This window comes from Salmo trutta, chromosome 13, assembly GCF_901001165.1.
Source record: "Salmo trutta chromosome 13, fSalTru1.1, whole genome shotgun sequence".
Classification (NCBI taxonomy): Eukaryota; Metazoa; Chordata; class Actinopteri; order Salmoniformes; family Salmonidae; genus Salmo; species Salmo trutta.
Window position 1 is genome coordinate 18,375,858 of NC_042969.1, and position 25,334 is coordinate 18,401,191.

A 25,334-nucleotide genomic window follows, 5' to 3' on the forward strand; every position below is an offset into this window, starting at 1 on the left:
AGCTGCCGCAGTCGTCCCCCTCTTCAAAGGGGGTGCCACTCTAGACCCAAACTGCTACAGACCTATATCTATCCTACCCTGTCTTTCTAAGGTCTTCGAAAGCCAAGTTAACAAACAGATTACCGACCATTTCGAATCCCACCGTACCTTCTCCGCTATGCAATCTGGTTTCAGAGCTGGTCATGGGTGCACCTCAGCCACGATCAAGGTCCTAAACAACATCATAAACGCCATCAATAAGAGACATTACTGTGCAGCCATATTCATCGACCTGGCCAAGGCTTTCGACTCTGTCAGTCACCACATTCTTATTGGCAGACTCGACAGCCTTGGTTTCTCAAATGATTGTCTCGCCTGGTTTACCAACTAGTTCTCTGATAGAGTTCAGTGTGTCAAATCGGAGGGCCTGTTGTCCGGACCTCTGGCAGTCTCTATGGGGGTGCCACAGGGTTCAATTCTCGGGCCGACTCTCTTCTCTGTATACATCAATGATGTCACACTTGCTGCTGGTGATTCTCTGATCCACCTCTACGCAGACGACACCATTCTGTATACTTCTGGCCCCTCTTTGGACACTGTGTTAACTAACCTCCAGACGAGCTTTAATGCCATACAACTCTCCTTCCGTGGTCTCCAACTGCTCTTAAATGCAAGTAAAACTAAATGCATGCTCTTCAACCGATCACTGCCCGCACCTGCCCGCCCGTCCAGTATCACTACTCTGGACGGTTCTGACTTAGAATATGTGGACAACTACAAATACCTAGGTGTCTGGTTAGACTGTGAACTCTCCTTCCAGACTCACATCAAACATCTCCAATCCAAAATTAAATCTAGAATCGGCTTATCTCAGCTCACTGGTCACCATAGCAGCACCCACTCGTAGCACGCGCTCCAGCAGGTATATCTCACTGGTCACCCCCATAGCCAATTCCTCCTTTGGTCGCCTTTCCTTCCAGTTCTCTGCTGCCAATGACTGGAATGAACTGCAAAAATCACTGAAACTGGAGACTCATATCTCCCTCACTAGCTTTAAGCACCAGCTGTCAGAGCAGCTCACAGATCACTGCACCTATACATAGCCCTTCTGTAGGCAGTGGGCAGCTGTGAGGAGCTGTTTAGCCCATCTTTCTACCTCTTCCCCATGCTGTATTTATTTATTTATCTTGCTCCTTTGCACCCCAGTATCTCTACTTGCACCTTCATCTTCTGCACATCTACCATTTCAGTGTTTAATTGCTATATTGGAATTACTTCGACACTATGGCCTATTTACTGCCTTAACTCCCTTATCTTACCTCATTTGCACTCGCTGTATATAGACTTTTTTGTTTCTTTTTTTCTACTGTATTATTGATTGTATGTTTTGTTTATTCCATGTGTAACTCTGTGTTGTATGTGTCGAATTGCTACGCTTTATCTTGGCCAGGTCACAGTTGCAAATGAGAACTTGTTCTCAACTAGCCTACCTGGTTAAATAAAGGTGAAATAAAATAAAGAAATGAAAATATCCTTGCTTCAGGTCCTGAGCTACAGGCAGTTAGATTAGTGCCATTTTAGGCGAACATTTAAAAAAAGGTTCCGATCCTTAAATCATTCAAGAATCAATGGGTATATATACTTTTAATATAATTTTTTGACTTTATTTTAAAAGTCAAAACATGTATGCTGCAGTTCCTCCACAACCATGACCTCATTCACCAAGGTTTCTCTTTTCTGTTGTCGTCCAACTGTGTGTTTGTTCGTGTTTGAGGATGTGGGTGTACGTGTTCTTATCTCCTCTCCTCTCTGTTTAGGGACTATTGACCAGCTCTCTCCCCAGATAATAGTATATCAAAACTCCCACTGTGTGTTGTGTACAAACACTTACATGTAGACTTGTTAGGGAATACTCACATACACACACACTTTCTTTCTGCCGAGCTATGGGGTTTTACCCTTTGAGGAGTTCACACAGCAGCAGACCACAGCAGGTGGTTATTAAGGCACTCTTGCCTCCAATACGTGTGTGTGTGAGAGAGTATTCCCTAACAAATCTATACAGTGAGGGAAAAAAGTATTTGATCCCCTGCTGATTTTGTATGTTTGCCCACTGACAAAGAAATGATCAGTCTATAATTTTAATGGTAGGTTTATTTGAACAGTGAGAGACAGAATAACAACAAAAAAATCCAGAAAAATGCATCAAAAATTTTATAAAATGATTTGCATTTTAATGAGGGAAATAAGTATTTGACCCCTCTGCAAAACATGACTTAGTACTTGGTGGCAAAACCCTTGTTGGCAATCACAGAAGTCAGACGTTTCTTGTAGTTGGCCACCAGGTTTGCACACATCTCAGGAGCGATTTTGTCCCACTCCTCTTTGCAGATCTTCTCCAAGTCATTAAGGTTTCGAGGCTGACGTTTGGCAACTCGAACCTTCAGCTCCCTCCACAGATTTTCTATGGTATTAAGGTCTGGAGACTGGCTAGGCCACTCCAGGACCTTAATGTGCTTCTTCTTGAGCCACTCCTTTGTTGCCTTGGCCGTGTGTTTTGGGTCATTGTCATGCTGGAATACCCATCCACGACCCATTTTCAATGCCCTGGCTGAGGGAAGGAGGTTCTCACCCAAGATTTGACGGTACATGGCCCCGTCCATCATCCCTTTGATGTGGTGAAGTTGTCATGTCCCCTTAGCAGAGAAACACCCCCAAAGCATAATGTTTCAACCTCCATGTTTGACGGTGGGGATGGTGTTCTTGGGGTCATAGGCAGCATTCCTCCTCCTCCAAACACGGTGAGTTGAGTTGATGCCAAAAGAGCTCCATTTTGGTCTCATCTGACCACAACACTTTCACCCAGTTGTCCTCTGAATCATTCAGATGTTCATTGGCAATCTTCAGACGGGCATGTATATGTGCTTTCTTGAGCAGGGGGACCTTGCGGGCGCTGCAGGATTTCAGTCTTTCACGGCGTAGTGTGTTACCAATTGTTTTCTTGGTGACTATGGTCCCAGCTGCCTTGAGATCATTGACAAGATCCTCCCGTGTAGTTCTGGGCTGATTCCTCACCGTTCTCATGATCATTGCAACTCCACGAGGTGAGATCTTGCATGGAGCCCCAGGCCGAGGGAGATTGACAGTTATTTTGTGTTTCTTCCATTTGCGAATAATCGCATCAACTGTTGTCACCTTCTCACCAAGCTGCTTGGCGATGGTCTTGTAGCCCATTCCAGCCTTGTGTAGGTCTACAATCTTGTCCTTGACATCCTTGGAGAGCTCTTTGGTCTTGGCCCTGGTGGAGAGTTTGGAATCTGATTGATTGATTGATTGCTTCTGTGGACAGGTGTCTTTTATACAGGTAACAAGCTGAGATTAGGAGCACTCCCTTTAAGAGTGTGCTCCTAATCTCAGCTCGTTACCTGTACAAAAGACACCTGGGAGCCAGAAATCTTTCTGATTGAGAGGGGGTCAAATACTTATTTCCCTCATTAAAATGCTAATCAATTTATAACATTTTTGACATGCGTTTTTCTGGATTTTTGTTGTTGTTATTCTGTCTCTCACTGTTCAAATAAACCTACCATTCAAATTATACACTGATCATTTCTTTGTCAGTGGGCAAACGTACAAAATCAGCAGGGGATCAAATACTTTTCCCCCTCACTGTAAGTGTTTGTACGCAACACACAGTGGGAGTTTTGATATACAATTATCTGCATCCCATGGGGGGGAAGAGAGTTGCTCAATAGTCCCTAAACAGAGAGGAGAGGAGATAAAAACACATATACCCATAGATTTATTTGGCTATTGAGAGTAGCATGTTGGAAAGTTTGCAATGACTGCCCTCTAGCCGTAAAATCAAGATTGTACACCGCAGTATAATCCGGAAAATACAGGACATACTACTATATCTGATGTCATCTAAACATTTATTCTCTTAATACAGTCTAAAGAAATCATTAGGAAATCAAATTACATCAAATGCACAGAGTGATACAAAAATACATTTGTGGCCCCATGGCTTTTCCCACAATCAGAGGAAGGACAAGTATGCAGTAGTCATGTGTCTCACACAGAATGTATTGTCTCTATTTCAGATCAGAACAGAAAAGTAAAAGGTTATTAACTTCATTTAGACTGTAGACAGAGACTGAGGAAATGAAAGGAGACTGATACCCACAGCCACACATACAGTACTGTTCATCCCAATGGCATACCTCCAGTTCTTTAATCCTCTCAAAAAATATATCTCCGTGATAAACTTCTATCCATCTGAATGACATGACTTCATCGAGTGATTAGATTCTACAGTAGAACATCTCAGACTTCAATCAAATTCATGATTCGATGAACAACCATGATCAACCATGATTGGCTTTTGTAAATACACTAAACAAAAATATAAATGCAGCACGCAACAATTTCTATGATTTTACAGTTACAGTTCATATAAGGAAATCAGTCAATTGAAATAAATTAATTAGGCCCTAATCTATTTATTTTACATGACTGGGAATACAGATATGCATCTGTTGGTCACAGATACCTTTAAGAAAGTAGGGGAGTAGATCAGGAAACCAGTCAGTATCTAGTGTGACCACCATTTGGCTCATGCAGCGTGACACATCTCCTTCGCATAGAGTTGATCAGGCTGTTGATTGTGGCCTGTGAAATGTTGTCCCACTCCTCTTCAATGGCTGTGCAAAGTTGCTGGATATTGGCGAGAACTGGAACACACTGTCGTGCACGTCAATCCAGAGCATCCCAAACATGCTCCATGGGTGACATCTCTGGTAAATATGCAGGTCATGGAAGAACTGGGACATTTCCAGCTTCCAGGAATTGTGTACAGATCCTTGCGACATGGGGCTGTGCATTATCATGCTGAAACATGAGGTGATGGCGGTGGATGAATGGCACAACAATGGGCATCAGAATCTCGTCACGGTATCTCTGTGCATGCAAACTGCCATAGATAAAATGCACTTGTGTTTGTTGTCCGTAGCTTATGCCTGCCCATACTATAACACCACTGCCACCTGCCCATACCATAATCCCACCGCCATACCATAACCCCCCAACATTGACATCAGCCATCCGCACGCCCACATAACGCCATACACACTTTCTGCCATCTGCCTTGTACAGTTGAAACCGGGATCCGGGAAGAGCACAGTTCTCCAGTATGCCAGTGGCCATCGAAGGTGAGCTTTTGCACACTGAAGTCTGTTACAACACCGAACTGCTGTCAGGTCAAGACTCTGGTGGGGACGATGAGCATGCGGATGAGCTTCCGAGACGGTTTCTGACAGTTTGTGCAGAAAGTCTTTGGATGTGCATGCCCACACTTTCATCAGCTGTCCGGGTGGCTGGTCTCAGATGATACTGCAGGTGTAGAAGCCAGATGTGGAGGTCTTGGGCTGGCGTGGTTACACATGGTCTGCGGTTGTGAGGCCGGTTAGACGTACTGCCAATTTCTCTAAAACAATGTTGGAGGCAGCTTATGGTAGAGAAATTAACATTGAATTCTCTGGAAACAGCTCTGGTGGACATTCCTGCAGTCAGCAGGCCAATTGCGTGCTCCCTCAAAATTTGAGACATCTGTGGCATTGCGTTGTGTGACAAAACTGCACATTTTAGTGTGGCCTTTTATTGTCCCTAGCACAAGGTGCACCTGTGTAATGACCATGCTGTTTAATCATCTTCTTGATATGCCACACCTGTCAGGTGGATGGATTATCTTGCCAAAAGAGAAATGCTCACAAACAGGGATGTAAAACAAATTTGTGCACCAAATTAGAGAGAAATATGATTTTTTATGTGAATGGTACATTTCCGAGATCTTTCATTTCAACTCATGAAACATGGGACCAACACTTTACATTTTGCATTTATATTTTTGTTCAGTGTATAACGACAAAGAACTGAAATATCCAAGTCTTTGGTATGGACCTCCTTTTTTCCTATTTGGCTTGAAAAAAGATCCAGTAAAATGGCATAGCTTTATTACCATGAACGCACTTGATATCAGACAGGTTGTCAGACAGGTTGTCAGATCCATTAGGCCGACCTTTGACCTTTTTGACATCTTTTTGTCACATACAGAATAATCTTGGAAATCCAGAATTACAATCTTGCGTAATTGCGTTAGATACTGAATTATTTTCTGGGGGAAGATGTGTTTGAAAAGAGACTAGAGCAAGCAGTGGAAGCAGGACAGTAGCTCCACCCCCCTTTGCAAGTTACAGGCAAGTCTATGGGCCAAATGTCCCCTCCCCTTCCGAAATATGCGAAATTGTGATTTGTCCAAAATGATCAGTGATGTTTCATGTTTTCAGTTCCTTGATAGTCGTTGCATCCCACTGTCTGTTGACAGACACTACAATACCAGCTATGTTACGTGCGTCTGTCCACGAGAGATTACACACACAGAACACTGGGGATTTTGATAGAGGTGAATAGAGAGAATTTTGATAGAGGTGACAGTTAGAGGTGATTAGACACAATCTCAGTGAGTATTATGTAGGTTATAAGGAACTGTCTATCGAAGCACAATGTAAAACTGGGCCACATAACTTCCCACATTTGGCTGGTGCTCTACTGTAGCCTTCCATTTCAAATGACTTTAGGCAGCGAGCACTTATGAACGTTTGTGTCACAGGCAGGCAGTGTTTGATTATGTCATTAACTCTGGCCACTATAATCTCTCTCTGTGGGTAAGCATTCTTTGATTGGCAGCTACAGTGGCCCATCATCTTGATTTCTCACTGATTGACAGTCACAGCGGCCCATCTTGTTCTCTCTCTGATTGGCAGGCGCAGTGGCCTATCATCTGGTCCTCTCTCAGGAGAAGATTGGGGAGGGGCGGAGCTTACATGTCTGTCTGGAACAGGAACTTCCTCTAGTAACGCCACAGGAGCCAGACCTCGTCTGCCATTCACCTGAAACACATAGTCACTCAGTAAGCTATCTACAGTACAGCTGCACTCATCTGTTTAGATAGTAGTCTGTTAGCTAGCAGTCTGTAAGATAGTAGTCTGTAAGATAGCAGTCTGAAAGATAGTCTGTTAGATAGTAGTCTGTTTAGATAGTAGTCTGTTAGCTAGCAGTCTGTAAGATAGCAGTCTGTAAGATAATAGTCTGTAAGATAGTAGTCTGTTAGATAGTAGTCTGTAAGATAGCAGTCTGTAAGATAGCAGTCTGTAAGATAGCAGTCTGTTTGATAGTAGTCTGTTTAGATAGTAGTCTGTAAGATAGCAGTCTGAAAGATATGCACTGTCAACTGTGGGACCTTATATAGACAGGTGTGTGCCTTCCAAATCATGTCCAATCAGTTCAATTTACCGCAGGTGGATGCCAATCAAGTTGAAAAAACATCTCAAGGATGATCAATGGAAACAGGATGCAGCTGAGCTCAATTACGATTCTCATAGCTAAGCGTCTGAATACTTACGCAAATAAGTTATTTCTGTTTTTTATTTTTAATACATTTGCTAAAATCTCTAAAAACCTGTTTTCGCTTTGTCATCATGGGGTATTGTGTGTAGATTGATGGGGAAACATTTAATTTAATACATTTTAGAATAAGGCCGTAATGTAACAAAATGTTGTAAAAGTCAAGGGGTCTGAAAACTTTCCGGAATGCACTGTACATACACATGATGATCCGATATAAAGAGATTCAAGCTACAAGTTAATTCTGCAAGTTGATTGGTAAATGACTGTTGCCTGGATGTTGTTGATTGGCCCACCTCGGCCTGACAGAAGCCGTCGTTGCGTGGGTTGCCTAGCAGCATGACGGTGTCTCCCTCTCTCAGGGCCAGCTCTCTGCTGGGGTGGAGGTTAGGACTGTCCTTCAGAGGGTTGTAGTTGTAGATGGCCACAAACTGAAAGGCACGCCACACACACGCAGAGTACACACAGACACACACACATTAATACACAAGCCCAGAAGAGATGACTGTAAATGTAGAGAATTATGAATGGATCACATTTCATTATTTCATGCAGATTTCAATGAAACACAGTAACTGGAAAGGCATCAAGACCGTTGGACTTTCTGAGTCGGGTGAGTAAGGTTTCAACTGGAGAGTGCGGCTGAAAATATGCAGTAAAAGATTAAAACGTTGGGTCAGGGTAAGGTTGCAAAATTCTGGTAAGTTTCCCAAAATGGTCAGGGCAAAAGTGATCATGTGGTGGGTGTGTCAATTTGGAAGTGGGCATGTCTGTAGAACTCACTGGTTGGGTGGAGCCACTGTGTCGGTGTGTGGGCGGAGTCCTGCAGTCTAGGTAGGCAGGGTCTGTGAAGGGAGCAGCAGAAGCTGTGTTGACACGGGTGTGATCTGTCCTAAACTGGGTGTGTTTTCCCCTGTAGATGAGGAGGACCTTCTCCGCATAGAGACCGTTGGAGCCCAGGGTCTGAACACTGATGTGGACCGGACCGGACAGATCCAGATTCTCCAGAATACACTGAAAGAGAGGACAGATACACACTGTCATCTTCAACCAGTCAACTGATAATATGTAGAAACACCACACACAGTGATGGATATTATTGCATCATTAGGGCAGGAGGGGAGGAAGAGGAGAAAGAGGAGGAGGAAAGATGGAGCATGTTGTCAAAGGACTGCTTCATACCGTACCTTCGTGCATGCAGAGCTCATGACAGACTTGTGGAACTCCCCTTCTACATAGATCTGTGGAGGGAGAGAGAGAGAGAGAGAGAGAGAGAGAGAGCGAGAGGACCACGGCATACACAGAGCACCGAATGAACAACACCAAAGCCGTCTATTTACATTCTAATGTATCCAAGGCGAGAGGAGCAGCCTACCATGTATCCATACACAAAGGTTCCGTTGCTGCAGCCCAGCTCATCCAGTGGCGGTCTCTCCCAACCAATCATGAGGCTGCTCTGTCCCACAGTCCTGAGGACCTCAACAGAGCCCACCTCAGCTGGAGGTTCTAAAAGGGGCGGGATCAAAGACAATCAGACACGTATGCTTTCCGTCAAGGGTACAGTCAACAGCGTGTATTGTGTGGGCTACTGCACCTGGTATAGCTCTGGGTTTGGTTGGCTTAGCTTGTTCAGGTTGGAGGATGGCGAGGGGCTTCTTGATGCAATGGTCCTCATCAGGCAGTCGTGACAACTCAGCAAGGGAAAGAGCAGTAGTGATAGGGGCCATTTTGGTGGGGGCTGTAGTTCCAGCGGTAATAGTTGGAGGGGCAGATTTGGTGGGGGCAGTGTTCCACAAGGCAGTGGTAGTTTGTGCTTTAACAGTCTGGGCCACAGCGGTAGGAGGGGTATTAACAGGGGTTGTAACATTGGAGGTAGCAGCAATAGAGCCAGTTTTAGAGAGGGGTTCTTTACCACTGCTAAGGGCAGTAGTGGTGGTGGTGGTGGTGTGGACAGGGGGGTTGGTAGTTGGATGTGCTCTGTTTGGTGTCTGCTTAGGAGAGGTAGCACCATCACTGGTAGTTTTAGTGGGGGCAGTGGTAGATAGGAGACTAGTAGTAGTAATAATAGGGGTAGTTGCTACAAGGGTATGCTTGGGTCGGTTGGGAAAAGCAAGGTTGTGGTTGGGGTATCCTGGGGAGTACCCCTGTCCTGAAGGGGGACTGGAGTAAACCTGGGGGCTGGTCTTGGAAGGGAAAACCTAGGGAGAGAATGGGTGACATGGTTATGTAGACTATACTGGGACTTTGTGCATAAACAATATACATTTGCGGTCCTTCAAGCCTGGTTAGCATAGCATTGTGTGTTTTGATACTGAATTCTACTACAACTGAAGTTTCCGTTGAAAACAATAAACTTACTCAATATTTAATATGTGTCTGTTTTTTATTTGAATGTGTATATGAATGTGCAGTTTAAAGTGTTTATTGTATTTTGATGTGTATTGTGGTGCTATACAGGCTCATCTGGAAAAGAGACCTTGGTCTCAGCATTGACTCCCTGTCTAAATAAAGAGACCTTGGTCTCAGCATGACTCCCTGTCTAAATAAAGACACCTTGGTCTCAGCATTGACTCCCTGTCTAAATAAAGACACCTTGGTCTCAGCATGACTCCCTGTCTAAATAAAGACACCTTGGTCTCAGCATTGACTCCCTGTCTAAATAAAGAGACCTTGGTCTCAGCATGACTCCCTGTCTAAATAAAGAGACCTTGGTCTCAGCATGACTCCCTGTCTAAATAAAGACACCTTGGTCTCAGCATTGACTCCCTGTCTAAATAAAGACACCTTGGTCTCAGCATGTCTCCCTGTCTAAATAAAGACACCTTGGTCTCAGCATGACTCCCTGTCTAAATAAAGACACCTTGGTCTCAGCATGACACCCTGTCTAAATAAAGAGACCTTGGTCTCAGCATTGACTCCCTGTCTAAATAAAGACACCTTGGTCTCAGCATGACTCCCTGTCTAAATAAAGACACCTTGGTCTCAGCATGACTCCCTGTCTAAATAAAGACACCTTGGTCTCAGCATTGACTCCCTGTCTAAATAAAGACACCTTGGTCTCAGCATTGACTCCCTGTCTAAATAAAGAGACCTTGGTCTCAGCATGACTCCCTGTCTAAATAAAGACACCTTGGTCTCAGCATTGACTCCCTGTCTAAATAAAGACACCTTGGTCTCAGCATGACTCCCTGTCTAAATAAAGAGACCTTGGTCTCAGCATTGACTCCCTGTCTAAATAAAGACACCTTGGTCTCAGCATTGACGCCCTGTCTAAATAAAGAGACCTTGGTCTCAGCATTGACTCCCTGTCTAAATAAAGACACCTTGGTCTCAGCATGACTCCCTGTCTAAATAAAGAGACCTTGGTCTCAGCATGACTCCCTGTCAAAATAAAGACACCTTGGTCTCAGCATTGTCTCCCTGTCTAAATAAAGAGACCTTGGTCTCAGCATTGACTCCCTGTCTAAATAAAGACACCTTGGTCTCAGCATTGACTCCCTGTCTAAATAAAGAGACCTTGGTCTCAGCATGACTCCCTGTCTAAATAAAGAGACCTTGGTCTCAGCATGACTCCCTGTCTAAATAAAGACACCTTGGTCTCAGCATTGACTCCCTGTCTAAATAAAGAGACCTTGGTCTCAGCATTGACTCCCTGTCTAAATAAAGAGACCTTGGTCTCAGCATTGACTCCCTGTCTAAATAAAGACACCTTGGTCTCAGCGTGACTCCCTGTCTAAATAAAGAGACCTTGGTCTCAGCATTGACTCCCTGTCTAAATAAAGAGACGCTGGTCTCAGCATTGACTCCCTGTCTAAATAAAGACACCTTGGTCTCAGCATTGACTCCCTGTCTAAATAAAGAGACCTTGGTCTCAGCATTGACTCCCTGTCTAAATAAAGACACCTTGGTCTCAGCATTGACTCCCTGTCTAAATAAAGACACCTTGGTCTCAGCATGACTCCCTGTCTAAATAAAGACACCTTGGTCTCAGCATGACTCCCTGTCTAAATAAAGAGACCTTGGTCTCAGCATGACTCCCTGTCTAAATAAAGACACCTTGGTCTCAGCATGACTCCCTGTCTAAATAAAGACACCTTGGTCTCAGCATTGACTCCCTGTCTAAATAAAGACACCTTGGTCTCAGCATGACTCCCTGTCTAAATAAAGACACCTTGGTCTCAGCATTGTCTCCCTGTCTAAATAAAGACACCTTGGTCTCAGCATTGACTCCCTGTCAAAATAAAGACTCCTTGGTCTCAGCATGACTCCCTGTCTAAATAAAGACACCTTGGTCTCAGCATGACTCCCTGTCTAAATAAAGACACCTTGGTCTCAGCATTGTCTCCCTGTCTAAATAAAGACACCTTGGTCTCAGCATTGACTCCCTGTCAAAATAAAGACTCCTTGGTCTCAGCATGACTCCCTGTCTAAATAAAGACACCTTGGTCTCAGCATGACTCCCTGTCTAAATAAAGACACCTTGGTCTCAGCATTGACGCCCTGTCTAAATAAAGAGACGCTGGTCTCAGCATTGACTCCCTGTCTAAATAAAGAGACCTTGGTCTCAGCATTGACTCCCTGTCTAAATAAAGACACCTTGGTCTCAGCATTGACGCCCTGTCTAAATAAAGAGACGCTGGTCTCAGCATTGACTCCCTGTCTAAATAAAGAGACCTTGGTCTCAGCATGACTCCCTGTCTAAATAAAGACACCTTGGTCTCAGCATTGACTCCCTGTCTAAATAAAGACACCTTGGTCTCAGCATTGACTCCCTGTCTAAATAAAGACACCTTGGTCTCAGCATGACTCCCTGTCTAAATAAAGACACCTTGGTCTCAGCATGACTCCCTGTCTAAATAAAGACACCTTGGTCTCAGCATTGACTCCCTGTCTAAATAAAGAGACCTTGGTCTCAGCATTGACTCCCTGTCTAAATAAAGAGACCTTGGTCTCAGCATTGACTCCCTGTCTAAATAAAGACACCTTGGTCTCAGCATTGACTCCCTGTCTAAATAAAGACACCTTGGTCTCAGCATGACTCCCTGTCTAAATAAAGACACCTTGGTCTCAGCATGACTCCCTGTCTAAATAAAGAGACCTTGGTCTCAGCATGACTCCCTGTCTAAATAAAGACACCTTGGTCCCAGCATTGACTCCCTGTCTAAATAAAGAGACCTTGGTCTCAGCATTGACTCCCTGTCTAAATAAAGACACCTTGGTCTCAGCATGACTCCCTGTCTAAATAAAGACACCTTGGTCTCAGCATGACTCCCTGTCTAAATAAAGACACCTTGGTCTCAGCATTGACTCCCTGTCTAAATAAAGAGACCTTGGTCTCAGCATTGACTCCCTGTCTAAATAAAGAGACCTTGGTCTCAGCATTGACTCCCTGTCTAAATAAAGACACCTTGGTCTCAGCATGACTCCCTGTCTAAATAAAGAGACCTTGGTCTCAGCATTGACTCCCTGTCTAAATAAAGAGACCTTGGTCTCAGCATTGACTCCCTGTCTAAATAAAGAGACCTTGGTCTCAGCATGACTCCCTGTCTAAATAAAGACACCTTGGTCTCAGCATGACTCCCTGTCTAAATAAAGAGACGCTGGTCTCAGCATGACTCCCTGTCTAAATAAAGACACCTTGGTCTCAGCATTGACTCCCTGTCTAAATAAAGAGACCTTGGTCTCAGCATTGACTCCCTGTCTAAATAAAGAGACCTTGGTCTCAGCATTGACTCCCTGTCTAAATAAAGAGACCTTGGTCTCAGCATTGACTCCCTGTCTAAATAAAGACACCTTGGTCTCAGCATTGACTCCCTGTCTAAATAAAGAGACCTTGGTCTCAGCATGACTCCCTGTCTAAATAAAGAGACCTTGGTCTCAGCATGACTCCCTGTCTAAATAAAGAGACCTTGGTCTCAGCATGACTCCCTGTCTAAATAAAGACACCTTGGTCTCAGCATTGACTCCCTGTCTAAATAAAGAGACCTTGGTCTCAGCATTGACTCCCTGTCTAAATAAAGACACCTTGGTCTCAGCATGACTCCCTGTCTAAATAAAGACACCTTGGTCTCAGCATTGACTCCCTGTCTAAATAAAGAGACCTTGGTCTCAGCATTGACTCCCTGTCTAAATAAAGACACCTTGGTCTCAGCATTGACTCCCTGTCTAAATAAAGAGACCTTGGTCTCAGCATGACTCCCTGTCTAAATAAAGACACCTTGGTCTCAGCATTGACTCCCTGTCTAAATAAAGAGACCTTGGTCTCAGCATGACTCCCTGTCTAAATAATGACACCTTGGTCTCAGCGTGACTCCCTGTCTAAATAAAGACACCTTGGTCTCAGCATGACTCCCTGTCTAAATAAAGACACCTTGGTCTCAGCGTGACTCCCTGTCTAAATAAAGAGACGCTGGTCCCAGCATTGACTCCCTGTCTAAATAAAGAGATGCTGGTCTCAGCATTGACTCCCTGTCTAAATAAAGAGACCTTGGTCTCAGCATTGACTCCCTGTCTAAATAATGACACCTTGGTCTCAGCATTGACTCCCTGTCTAAATAAAGAGACCTTGGTCTCAGCATTGACTCCCTGTCTAAATAAAGACACCTTGGTCTCAGCGTGACTTCCTGTCTAAATAAAAAGACCTTGGTCCCAGCATTGACTCCCTGTCTAAATAAAGACACCTTGGTCTCAGCATTGACTCCCTGTCTAAATAAAGAGACCTTGGTCTCAGCATTGACTCCCTGTCTAAATAAAAAGACCTTGGTCTCAGCATTGACTCCCTGTCTAAATAAAGACACCTTGGTCTCAGCATTGACGCCCTGTCTAAATAAAGAGACCTTGGTCTCAGCATTGACTCCCTGTCTAAATAAAGACACCTTGGTCTCAGCATTGACTCCCTGTCTAAATAAAGAGACCTTGGTCTCAGCATGACTCCCTGTCTAAATAAAGACACCTTGGTCTCAGCATTGACTCCCTGTCTAAATAAAGAGACCTTGGTCTCAGCATTGACTCCCTGTCTAAATAAAGAGACCTTGGTCTCAGCATTGACTCCCTGTCTAAATAAAGACACCTTGGTCTCAGCATTGACTCCCTGTCTAAATAAAGACACCTTGGTCTCAGCATTGACTCCCTGTCTAATTAATGACACCTTGGTCTCAGCGTGACTCCCTGTCTAAATAAATAGACCTTGGTCTCAGCATGACTCCCTGTCTAAATAAAGAGACCTTGGTCTCAGCATTGACTCCCTGTCTAAATAAAGAGACCTTGGTCTCAGCATTGACTCCCTGTCTAAATAAAGACACCTTGGTCTCAGCATTGACTCCCTGTCTAAATAAACGGTAAAAAAATCTAAAATAACTTGTGTGAAGGTAGGTAGCATAGAGTTTGATAAAGCTGTACTATAGGCTTACCTGGTAGCTGTTGGAGAGAGTGTTCTGCAACTGCTGGTGAAGGTTGATGATCTTCCCTGGACTGGTCAGCTTCCTAGTCAGACTGGCACATCTCTCTGGCGAGGGGGAAGTCAGGATGAGTGGTCTCCCATTCTCCTCTAAGAAACGGGCAGGGACCAGGCCAGACTTCCCTTTCACCTCGGCATGGTACATCCCACGTCTGTCTGGGAGTCCAGTGACTTGGACTGATTCACCCGCAGAAAGGGGAAGCTGTAACAGAAATGTGTGGATAATATAAGCCTACTGTATAAGACATGCAACAAGATATCATTTGTTATCATGTATTTATATTCATTAAAACAATGCTCTGTGACGGAATACTCTGTGCCACAGAAACTGAGAGTTTTATTATTTCTAAATCCAACTACCATTGGCAGTAGAGTGTGAGGCATGTTCGGAGAGGGGCAGTAGTCTGCTGTGGCCACACACACTCTGAAGTGTTCCCTCCTACTGCCTTCAGACACAGCTTTACTCAGCTCCTAAGAAGAGAGCACAACCCCTCAGAGATGGCCAGGGAAACCCCTTATACAGGTGTGTTATGTTATAAACCCTCTTCAGCTGGTGTGAGGTATGCTTCTGTATTACACAGTGGTGGGAAAAGTACCCAATTGTCATACTTGAGTAAAAGTAAAGTTGCGTTAATAGAAAATGACTCAAGTAAAAGTGAAAGTCACCCAGTAAAATTCTACTTGAGTAAAAGTCTAAAAGTATTTGGTTTTAAATATACTTAAGTATCAAAAGTAAATGTAAAAGTATAAATCATTTCAAATTCCTTATATTAAGCCAACCAGACAGCACCATTTTCTTTTATCTTTTTTATTTACAGATAGCCAGAGGCACACTGCAACATTCAGACCTCATTTACATAACTGAGTGAGTCCACCAGATCAGATGCAGTAGGGATGACCAGGGATTTTCTCTTGATAAGTGCGTGAATTGGACCAGTTCCCTGTCCTGCTAAGCATTCAAAATGGTAGGCCTTAATAACGGAACACTAGTCACTTTAATAATGTTTACATACTGCTTTACTCATCTCGTATGTATATACTGTATTCTATTCTACTGTATCTTAGTCCATGCCACTCCGATATTGCTCAATCTAATATTTATATATTCCTTAATTCCATTATTTTACTTTTAGGTTGTGTGTATTGTTGTGAATTGTTAGATATTACTGCACTGTTGGAGCTAGAAACACTACCCCTGCAACACCATCTGCTAAACATGTGTATGTGACAAATAACATTTGATTTGATTTTGATTTGAAATGTAACGAGCACATTTGGGTGTCAGGGAAAATGTATGGAGAAAAAGCACATAATTTTCTTTAGTAATGTAGTGAAATAAAAGTAAAAGTTGTCAAAAATATGAATAGTAAAGTAAAGTACAGATACCCAAAAAAACTACTTAAGTACTACTTTAAAGTATTTTTACTTAAGTACTTTACACTACTGGTTTCACACTGTACTAAGATGAGTTAGTGGTTCAGTGCAGTGGTGTGTTACTGCGGTGTGTTTCAAACCTCTCCTCGGGGACCCCTGGACATTTCACAATTTTGTTGTTGCCCTGCACTAACTCACCTGATTCGAGTAGTTAAGGGCTTTATTAGTTGACAAGTTGAATCCGGTATACTGGCTGTGGAATAGTTTGAGTACATGGAATGGCTGGGGGTCCCCAAGGAGAGGTTTGAAAACCTCTGTGCTACCACATCTCTTACCTGTGCTGTGGAGGCTGCAGCAGAGGTCTGTGAGCGCTCCGGTCGTTCTGAGGCTGCAGGTGGGAGAAGGGGGGTGTTCTCCTGCAGAGCTGCAGCGGATGGGGGTGTGAAGGTGCTGGCGTAGTCCTGCAGCGCTGTGTCGTTAAGCAGGTCCTCAGCCTCCTGGGTCAGATTGTAGTCCAGGCAGCCATACCGACGCAGGGCTCGCATCAACTGCACCAGTAGACTGTTCCTCTGCTGGCACTTCCCCACGAGACATGACAGCTTGGCCTGCCATCGGACAGATCATCAGTCAATCAAAACCAAAACATGACAGCTTGGCTTGTCATTGGACAGATCATAAGTCAATCAAAACCAAATCGTGACAGCATGGCCTGCCATTGGATACAACAGCTGTCAGTCAAAACAGGTCCAACACCAATTTTTCTTTTAGCTTCAAACAACCATGTATCAAACCAGACTAACAGACTACCCCCATTCTCCAACCCCCTCACCTTTAGAGGAGCTATGTCCTGGTCCGTCTGACTCTTTCTCAGGAGAACGTTGTACTGGAGAGAGTCAGGAGAGACATAGCCATTAGACTAAATACACTGACTGGAAATAACAAGAAAACATTACAGTAAACCAAAAACACTGACCACAAATACAGCTCTTTTGATATTGTAAAAGCTCTCTTCCAATACAATTAATTTTGCATGTCTTTGAACAAACATCACTCTAAGCAGAGAGCTGTGGTTTTATCAGACTAGAATGAAGTTGCTCCTTGACACTGATCTAAGGTCAGTTTTGTCTTTTCTTCCTAACAGGTAAGGCTCGGATTCGGGGATGGTAGAGTATTAAGCTGATCCTAGATCTGTGCAAAAGGATGACTTCTACCTAAATTGGTAAACGTAAGGGTAACTTTTACCTATCTTAGCTGAGAAAAGACAGTTTACCTTAGCTCTGATGTCATCATAGCGCACCCTCAGTAAGGTGAGTGTGTTGCTCCAGTCCTCTCTGCTGCCCTGCTCTCTCTTCAGAGATGTGTACTCTGAACTCAGCTCCTTCAGAGCAACACTCTGAGTGAACGATCACAAATTCAGGTATATAGTACACACACAGAAAGATTTAGTCAACACACACACCTTGGCTTTGAGTTCAGCCTGAAGCAACACACACCTTGGCTTTGAGTTCAGCCTGAAGCAAGCTGAACTTCTCTTCGATCTTGATCCTTAGTGAGTGAGCATCGGTCTTCTCTCTCTCCAGACCCACTAGTCTGCTCTTCACCTCTCCCAACTAACAACAGACACAGCCAGTGGGTTATCATGACATGACTATGGTGGTTAGTGAGAGGGATACTTTCTCTATCCATACCTCTGCTCTCAGTGTGTGGTTTTCCCTCTTCATCTCCTCCACCTCCTTGGTTTCCTCTCTCATCCCCACCTCATTGGCTGCCTGTACCGCCCTCTTCACCTCATTTGCTGCCTGTACCGCCCTCTTCACCTCATTGGCTGCCTTTCCCGCCCTCTTCTCAGCCTCCTCTCGTCTGACCTCAGACACACCCAGCTCACGGTACCACCTTTGAGCCTGCACACACAGATTCTGTCCAGTCATGTTCTGACCTCTCCTCTGATTGGCCAACAAGACAGGAAGAAAGGAGCGCTCACCTCTGATTGGGTCTTCTTCAGTACCTCTCGTGAGCTTCTGAGTTCTAACCCCAGCGACTCGATCTCCCTCATCAGTCCACTCTGCTCCACATCTGTTCCCTCTTTCTCTCCCAAATGGTCCTGGATACGGGGATATGCTAGAACTCACACAACTACTGACAGAAACTCAGTGCCAACATACATAACAACTCACACAAGTACAAAGATTCGCTCCTACCTGTGCAGACTGCGCCAGACGGATGGTCTTGTAGGAGTAGACCGTGGCCAGGCATCTATGAGTGACATCACCATCATCATGCGTTTTTGGCATCTGACCCCCTCTCTCTGTAGCCACAACCTCTGTGCGTGTTGCCTTGCCAACATGGTTCTCTGAGGGCTGCTGGTTGTGGCTCCACCCCTGTAACAGCAGCTGATTCCGTAGAGTAGCGACGTCCATCTGCAACTGGTCTCTCTCCTCTGTGAGCTGTTCTCTCTGTTCTCTCAGAACATCCATTGACTGAACTAGCTGCTCCTTCTCTTCTTTTAGATCAGAGACAAACTGGTCCACCTGGTACCTCTCTCGTGTTTGAAGACTGAGAGATGACAGCTTGTCTCTCTCCTGCTCTAGACGGCTGAGTGTCTGTGTTAGCTGGTCCCTCTGTCCCTTTAAACCACACATTGACTGCATCAACTGGTCTCTCTCATCTTTTTGGCTGAAGAGAGACTGCGAGAGCTTGTCTCTCTCCTCCTGGAGTCCAGACATTGACTGAACTAGCTGGTCTCTCTCCTCCTGGAGTCCAGACATTGACTGAACTAGCTGGTCTCTCTCCTCCTGTAGTCCAGACATTGACTGAACTAGCTGGTCTCTCGCCTCCTGGAGTCCAGACATTGACTGAACTAGCTGGTCTCTCTCCTCCTGGAGTCCAGACATTGACTGAACTAGCTGGTCTCTCTCCTCCTGGAGTCCAGACATTGACTGCGAGAGCTTGTCTCTCTCCTCCTGGAGTCCAGACATTGACTGAACTAGCTGGTCTCTCTCCTCCTGGAGTCCAGACATTGACTGAACTAGCTGGTCTCTCTCCTCCTGGAGTCCAGACATTGACTGAACTAGCTGGTCTCTCTCCTCCTGGAGTCCAGACATTGACTGAACTAGCTGGTCTCTCTCCTCCTGGAGTCCAGACATTAACTGAACTAGCTGGTCTCTCTCCTCCTGTAGTCCAGACATTGACTGAACTGGCTGGTCTCTCTCCTCCTGGAGTCCAGACATTGACTGAACTGGCTGGTCTCTCTCCTCCTGTAGTCCAGACATTGACTGAACTGGCTGGTGTCTCTCCTCTTGGAGTCCAGACATTGACTGAACTAGCTGGTCTCTCTCCTCCTGGAGTCCAGACATTGACTGAACTAGCTGGTCTCTCTCCTCCTGGAGTCCAGACATTGACTGAACTAGCTGGTCTCTCTCCTCCTGGAGTCCAGACATTGACTGAACTAGCTGGTCTCTCTCCTCCTGGAGTCCAGACATTGACTGAACTGGCTGGTCTCTCTCCTCCTGGAGTCCAGACATTGACTGAACTGGCTGGTCTCTATCCTCCTGGAGTCCAGACATTGACTGAACTGGCTGGTCTCTCTCCTCCTGGAGTCCAGACATTGACTGAACTGGCTGGTCTCTATCCTCCTGGAGTCCAGACATTGACTGAACTGGCTGGTCTCTCTCCTCCTGGAGTCCAGACATTGACTGAACTAGCTGGTCTCTCCCCTCTTTTAAACCACACATTGACCGCATCACCTTGTCTCTCTCATCTTTCAGACCACAGAGGGACCTTGTCAGCTGTTCTTTCTCTTCTTTTAAACCGCAGAGTGACTTATGGATCTGGTCGCGTTCTTCTTTCAGAACCCACATGGAGCGTGTTAGCTGGTGTTTCTCCTCTGTCTGACTGCTAAGTGAGAGGGACACCTGTTCTCTTTCCTCTTTGAGATCACTGAGATAGACAATCAGCTCGTCCCTGTTCTCTCGAAGCCTGCACGTTGACTCCGTGGTCAAACGGTCCTCCTGCTGTAGGCCTAGCTGACTGCTCTCAACCCGTCTTTCCTGCAGCTCTATGATAGTGTTGAGGTCATCCTCAGTCTTCCTGGTCAGTTCAGTGATGAGACCTCCCTGCTCCTGGTTCTCTTGCTCCAGCCTGGTGCTCTCCCTCTCTAGCAGGGACACCTGCAGCCTGAGCTGGACTAGCTCCCTCTCACTCTCCCCCTCCTGGCGCTCTATGTGGGCTAGGAGCTCCTGGATACGCCTGCCCAGGGCCCGGTTCTCCTGGTTCAAGGCTAGGGCTAGGTCATCCTGGGCTAAGGCATACAGGGACAGGTCATCCTGGGCTAAGGCTAGGATAGTATCATTCTGATATGGAGTTGCAGTGAGCTCTCTGCTCCCCTGGGGTATTAGGTTTGGAGTTGGCACCTTGTTTTCCTGGACATTTGTCATGCTCTCGCCTACAAGCGAGGACCCCTGCTCCACCTCGCAGGCCCCTGTTTCTCCCTGCGCCCTGAGTTTACATTTCAGTCGGGCGTTCTCCTCGGTCACCCTGTGCAGCTGGTCCTGTGTGTGTCGTAGCGTGCTCTCCAGCTGGTCCCTGTGGTCCCGGAGTGAGTCCATGTCGCCCCCCATGCTCCTGTAAGCCTCTCTCAGGGCCTCAGTCTCCTCGCTTGTCCCCTCCTCCAGGTTGAGAGAGGGGACGCCCCCAGGACCAGGACACCAGTCCCTCAGGGTCAACTCCCCCAGACCCTCAATGCTCTTAGTACCCAGGGATATGAGGCAGGGGTTCTGGCTACGGTGGCCTGAGAGGTTCAGGAGGTCCGGCTGGGGCAGAGGCAGAGTGGAGTTTTCCTGTGACCTCTCTGTTGCTCCATGGTGTTGAGCAGAGTGAGGTGTGTCTAGTGAAGACTGGCCTGGGATCATCTTCACCTGCATAGATGATGAACACTAAACATTAGAAGTTCATCAAAAAGCAGATCCCAGTCTCAAACACACAAGCCGGCCACACCCCTTAGTACCTCTGTAGTTAATCAGATCAACATTCCACTTTGGACCCATGATAATCCCACATTATAATCCATTTTACAATCCTAAAATAAGGTTTGCTTATAATCGTAATCATTCACTTTCTTGAGGCTTAACTCGCCAACTCTTACACTGATTTACAGAGTCCCCTCTACATGAACTTTCATCTCATCACTCACCAGGTCAGTGTTGTCAACCAGTTCCCTGCTCTGCGGACTCAGGCCAGGGGCGTTTGTCAGGGAGGTAGCCAGGCTGGGGGTAGCGACAGGGTTGGGGTCAGTAGAACCCAGGCTGTGGTTGGTCTGTCTCAGGGTGTGGCTGAGCCTCTGACACAGTCTCTGGTTCTCCTCTTGCAGCTCCTCCACCTCCTCCATCAGGGAGCTCTCTGTCAGCTTCAGTCTGTGGACCACCGTCCTCATCTCCTCCAACGTACAGGACAAGAAGTGGTTGTTCTCCTGCGCTTCCTGCAGCTGTTCCATCAGCCCCCTCTGCTCCGCCAGCTCCTGCTCCTCCCTCTCCAGCAGAACCCGGAGGTCCTCCTGGAGGCTGAGGATGAAGCTTCTCAGTCTAGCCTCACCCCCCAGACTCTCACCCTCTTCCTCCCCCTCTCTTTCTCCCTCTATTTCTCTATCATCCGCTCCCTGCTTCTGCTGGAGCTGTTGTCCGTAGTGTCTCCGCTGTGTCTTCTCCTCACCGTCCTCCTCCTCTCCTTGTCCTTCCTCCCTTGGGTGGGGCAGTCTCTCTGTCTCTGTTCTCTGTTGGCCTGAGGTTGGTACTATGATGGGATTGACATTGGCTGCAGTAACGGAGTTGGTGCTAGCTGTGTTGACAGGGGCTATGTAGGTGGCAGCAGATACGTTCATCTCCAGCACCTGTCGCTCCAGCTGGTGGAGTCTGGTTTGAAGGCCCTGCTCCTTGTCTCTGGCCATGTCTAGCTTGTGGTGAAGCTGGCTCTTAAAGTGCTCAAAGTACTGAGACTGGCGGCCCATCTCCTCTTCTTTAGCCCTGAGCTGGGCCTGGCAGCGCCGCAGCCTCTCCCTCCACACACGATCCCCACGCTCCTTCTCCTGGGACTGGGACAGAGAAAGGGAGATTACAATAACTTACACCTGAGCTACAACAGAGTTATGATACACGCATACTCCCTGCATTCATCTTCTTCTTACATTCACAATAAAGTACAATAAATTAGTGTAGTGTAAACCTGTTGTAACTCAGGTATTAGTGTAGTGTAAACCTGTTGTAACTCAGGTATTAGTGTAGTGTAAACCTGTTGTAACTCAGGTATTAGTGTAGTGTAAGCCTGTTGTAACTCAGGTATTAGTGTAGTGTAAGCCTGTTGTAACTCAGGTAGTGTAGTGTAAACCTGTTGTAACTCAGGAATTAGTGTATAAAGTACAATAAATTACACTACACTAATACCTGAGTGACAACAGGCTTACACTACACTAATACCTGAGTTACAACAGGCTTACACTACACTACCTGAGTTACAACAGGTTTACACTACACTAATACCTGAGTTACAACAGGTTTACACTACACTAATTCCTGAGTTACAACAGGTTTACACTACACTAATACCTGAGTTACAACAGGTTTACACTACACTAATTCCTGAGTTACAACAGGTTTACACTACACTAATTCCTGAGTTACAACAGGTTTACACTACACTAATACCTGAGTTACAACAGGTTTACACTACACTACCTGAGTTACAACAGGTTTACACTACACTAATACCTGAGTTACAACAGGTTTACACTACACTAACACCTGAGTTACAACAGGTTTACACTACACTAACACCTGAGTTACAACAGGTTTACACTACACTACCTGAGTTACAACAGGTTTACACTACACTAATACCTGAGTTACAACAGGTTTACACTACACTACCTGAGTTACAACAGGTTTACACTACACTAATTCCTGAGTTACAACAGGTTTACACTACACTAATACCTGAGTTACAACAGGTTTACACTACACTAATACCTGAGTTACAACAGGTTTACACTACACTAATACCTGAGTTACAACAGGTTTACACTACACTAATACCTGAGTTACAACAGGTTTACACTACACTACCTGAGTTACAACAGGTTTACACTACACTAATACCTGAGTTACAACAGGCTTACACTACATGTACAGTACAGCTTCCAGTACTCGTATGTTTGCTATGCCTCATTGAAGCTCATGTAAAGTTCAATTCTGTCTCTCACCATGGAGCGTACCTCCTCCCTCAGCGTGTGGAGCCGCTCGTCCAGCCTCTGGCGCTGCAGCATGCTGGGGCAGTGGAGGACTGAGTTGGCAGTAAGGTCCTCCACCTTCTGTAGCAGGCTCTGTTCTGACACCTCCAACTCTCTAATCCTGCACAGGAGGACAACATGACTCATTAGATCACATTACAATTTCATAGCATTACATGATTAGCATAGCATTACATGAGTAGCAAACCATTACATGATTAGCATAGCATTACATGAGTAGCAAACCATTACATGATTAGCATAGCATTACATGATAAGCATACCATTACATGAATATCATAGAATTGCATGAATAGCATAGCATTACAGGATTAGCATAGCATTACATGATAAGCATTCTATTACATGAATATCATAGAATTGCATGAATAGCATAGCATTACAGGATTAGCATAGCATTACATTAGCATTCAACAGAGATGAGACATCCTACTGTCAAATTGTTTTTGCCTGTCATCAGTCTAAGAGAAAGTAGAAGAGTGCACACATACCTTACTGACCGCAATGTTTGAAATAACACACAGTGATATTGAGGTAACCAACTGTCTCTTACTATGGCAAAATGCTGCTTGGTAAGCTGCATGTGAGTACAGGATGTGCAATGTGATATGGTTGTGGCCATATGTTGTAGCTGTGTGATACGTGATACCTGCTCCTCACCTGTTGTGCAGAGCGCTCTCAGACTCAGTGAAGGAGCTGACGTTGTCTCTCAGGCTGTGCTCTAGAAGCTTCACTCTGTGGGTCAGAACCTGGAGGTCCGGGGTGCCAGTGGGACCTGTTACCATGGTTACAGAGTCAGCTCCGGTTCCGGTCCCCGCTGTTGTAATCATGTTCCCCTCCATGGTTGTTGTTCATGGGTGACCTCTCTAGAACCTGCAAACCAACGGTTTCCATTCAGAAACCTTACTGATCCTCTCCCTGCATTCATCCACTGTCTGGTAGCAAACCAACAGACACACTCCTTCTCCAACCTCAGTCATACCCCCCTCTTTCTCAAAAACTCCCTCCCCTCTCCTCCTTCTCTCTATACCTCTCTGACCTCCCTCTTTCTCTCCCTTCGCTTCTCTCTCTTTGTCCTCTCTTCCTTTTCTTTCTTGACCCTTTGCTGTGGTGTAACACACACACACACACACACACACACACACACACACACACACACACACACACACACACACACACACACACACACACACACACACACACACACACACACTCATGCAAATTGCATTAATCATGAGAGCAGCAGCTCGGCTGCAGCAAGTAGCTGACTAGCTTCAGACATGCGTCTAAAGTTACCTCACCACCTCCTCTCCCTAACCACAACAAGCCCCTCCCCCTCACCCATCTCTCCCAGTTAGCCAAGTTATTGCATAACTCTGATTAAGCTAATGAATGGATGCAATGTGAAGCCAATGGTTAACTCAGAACTGCAGAACAGAGCTGAAGAAGGAAGTATTTGTGTTTGGTTTGTTTTGTCAAGGTACCTAAAGTTAGACATAATTGTAAAATACAGTGCTGTGATAATATAAAGTAAGTTACCTACTGAAGATTCTTTGTTGTCTTTCACAGACTAGACTCCTCCCGTTCCCTCAGTCCTCTGGTGTCTCTCTACTGCGGAACCTACTCAGAGCTTTCACTTCTTACCCTTTCAACGTGGCCGTGACGGCCGTTTCCATGGAGACCCTCAGGCGCTGAGCTTTCCGGGAATGTCCAGTGCCCAGGACTTGGCTAGACTGTTAGAAAGGCCTCCTGCTTTCTTTCCCCCTCCCC

The 25,334-nt window shown here is 45.5% G+C and overlaps 1 protein-coding gene across 5 annotated transcripts; it reads right to left on the reverse strand.

The window, feature by feature from the left end:
• Positions 1–5,781: 5,781 nt before the first annotated feature.
• LOC115205363 (rootletin) lies at positions 5,782–25,329 on the reverse strand. 5 transcript variants are annotated; one of them, XM_029771263.1, is made up of 19 exons: positions 25,209–25,329; positions 24,225–24,437; positions 23,517–23,664; positions 21,459–22,352; positions 18,469–21,183; positions 18,252–18,371; positions 17,959–18,171; positions 17,764–17,880; positions 17,541–17,663; positions 17,100–17,153; positions 16,606–16,875; positions 15,257–15,367; positions 14,850–15,098; positions 9,035–9,638; positions 8,816–8,946; positions 8,628–8,681; positions 8,224–8,454; positions 7,737–7,871; positions 5,782–6,926 (listed from the first exon to the last, which is right to left on the reverse strand). In XM_029771263.1, the coding sequence occupies exons 2-19, from the start codon at positions 24,404–24,406 to the stop codon at positions 6,750–6,752; spliced, it is 6,528 nt and encodes a 2,175-aa protein (XP_029627123.1). In that variant the 5' UTR covers positions 24,407–24,437; positions 25,209–25,329; the 3' UTR covers positions 5,782–6,749. The 5 variants fall into 5 exon arrangements, with proteins under 5 accessions (XP_029627123.1, XP_029627122.1, XP_029627121.1 ...); XM_029771262.1 differs by having other exon boundaries at positions 25,108–25,318; XM_029771261.1 differs by having other exon boundaries at positions 25,104–25,318.
• Positions 25,330–25,334: the final 5 nt, after the last annotated feature.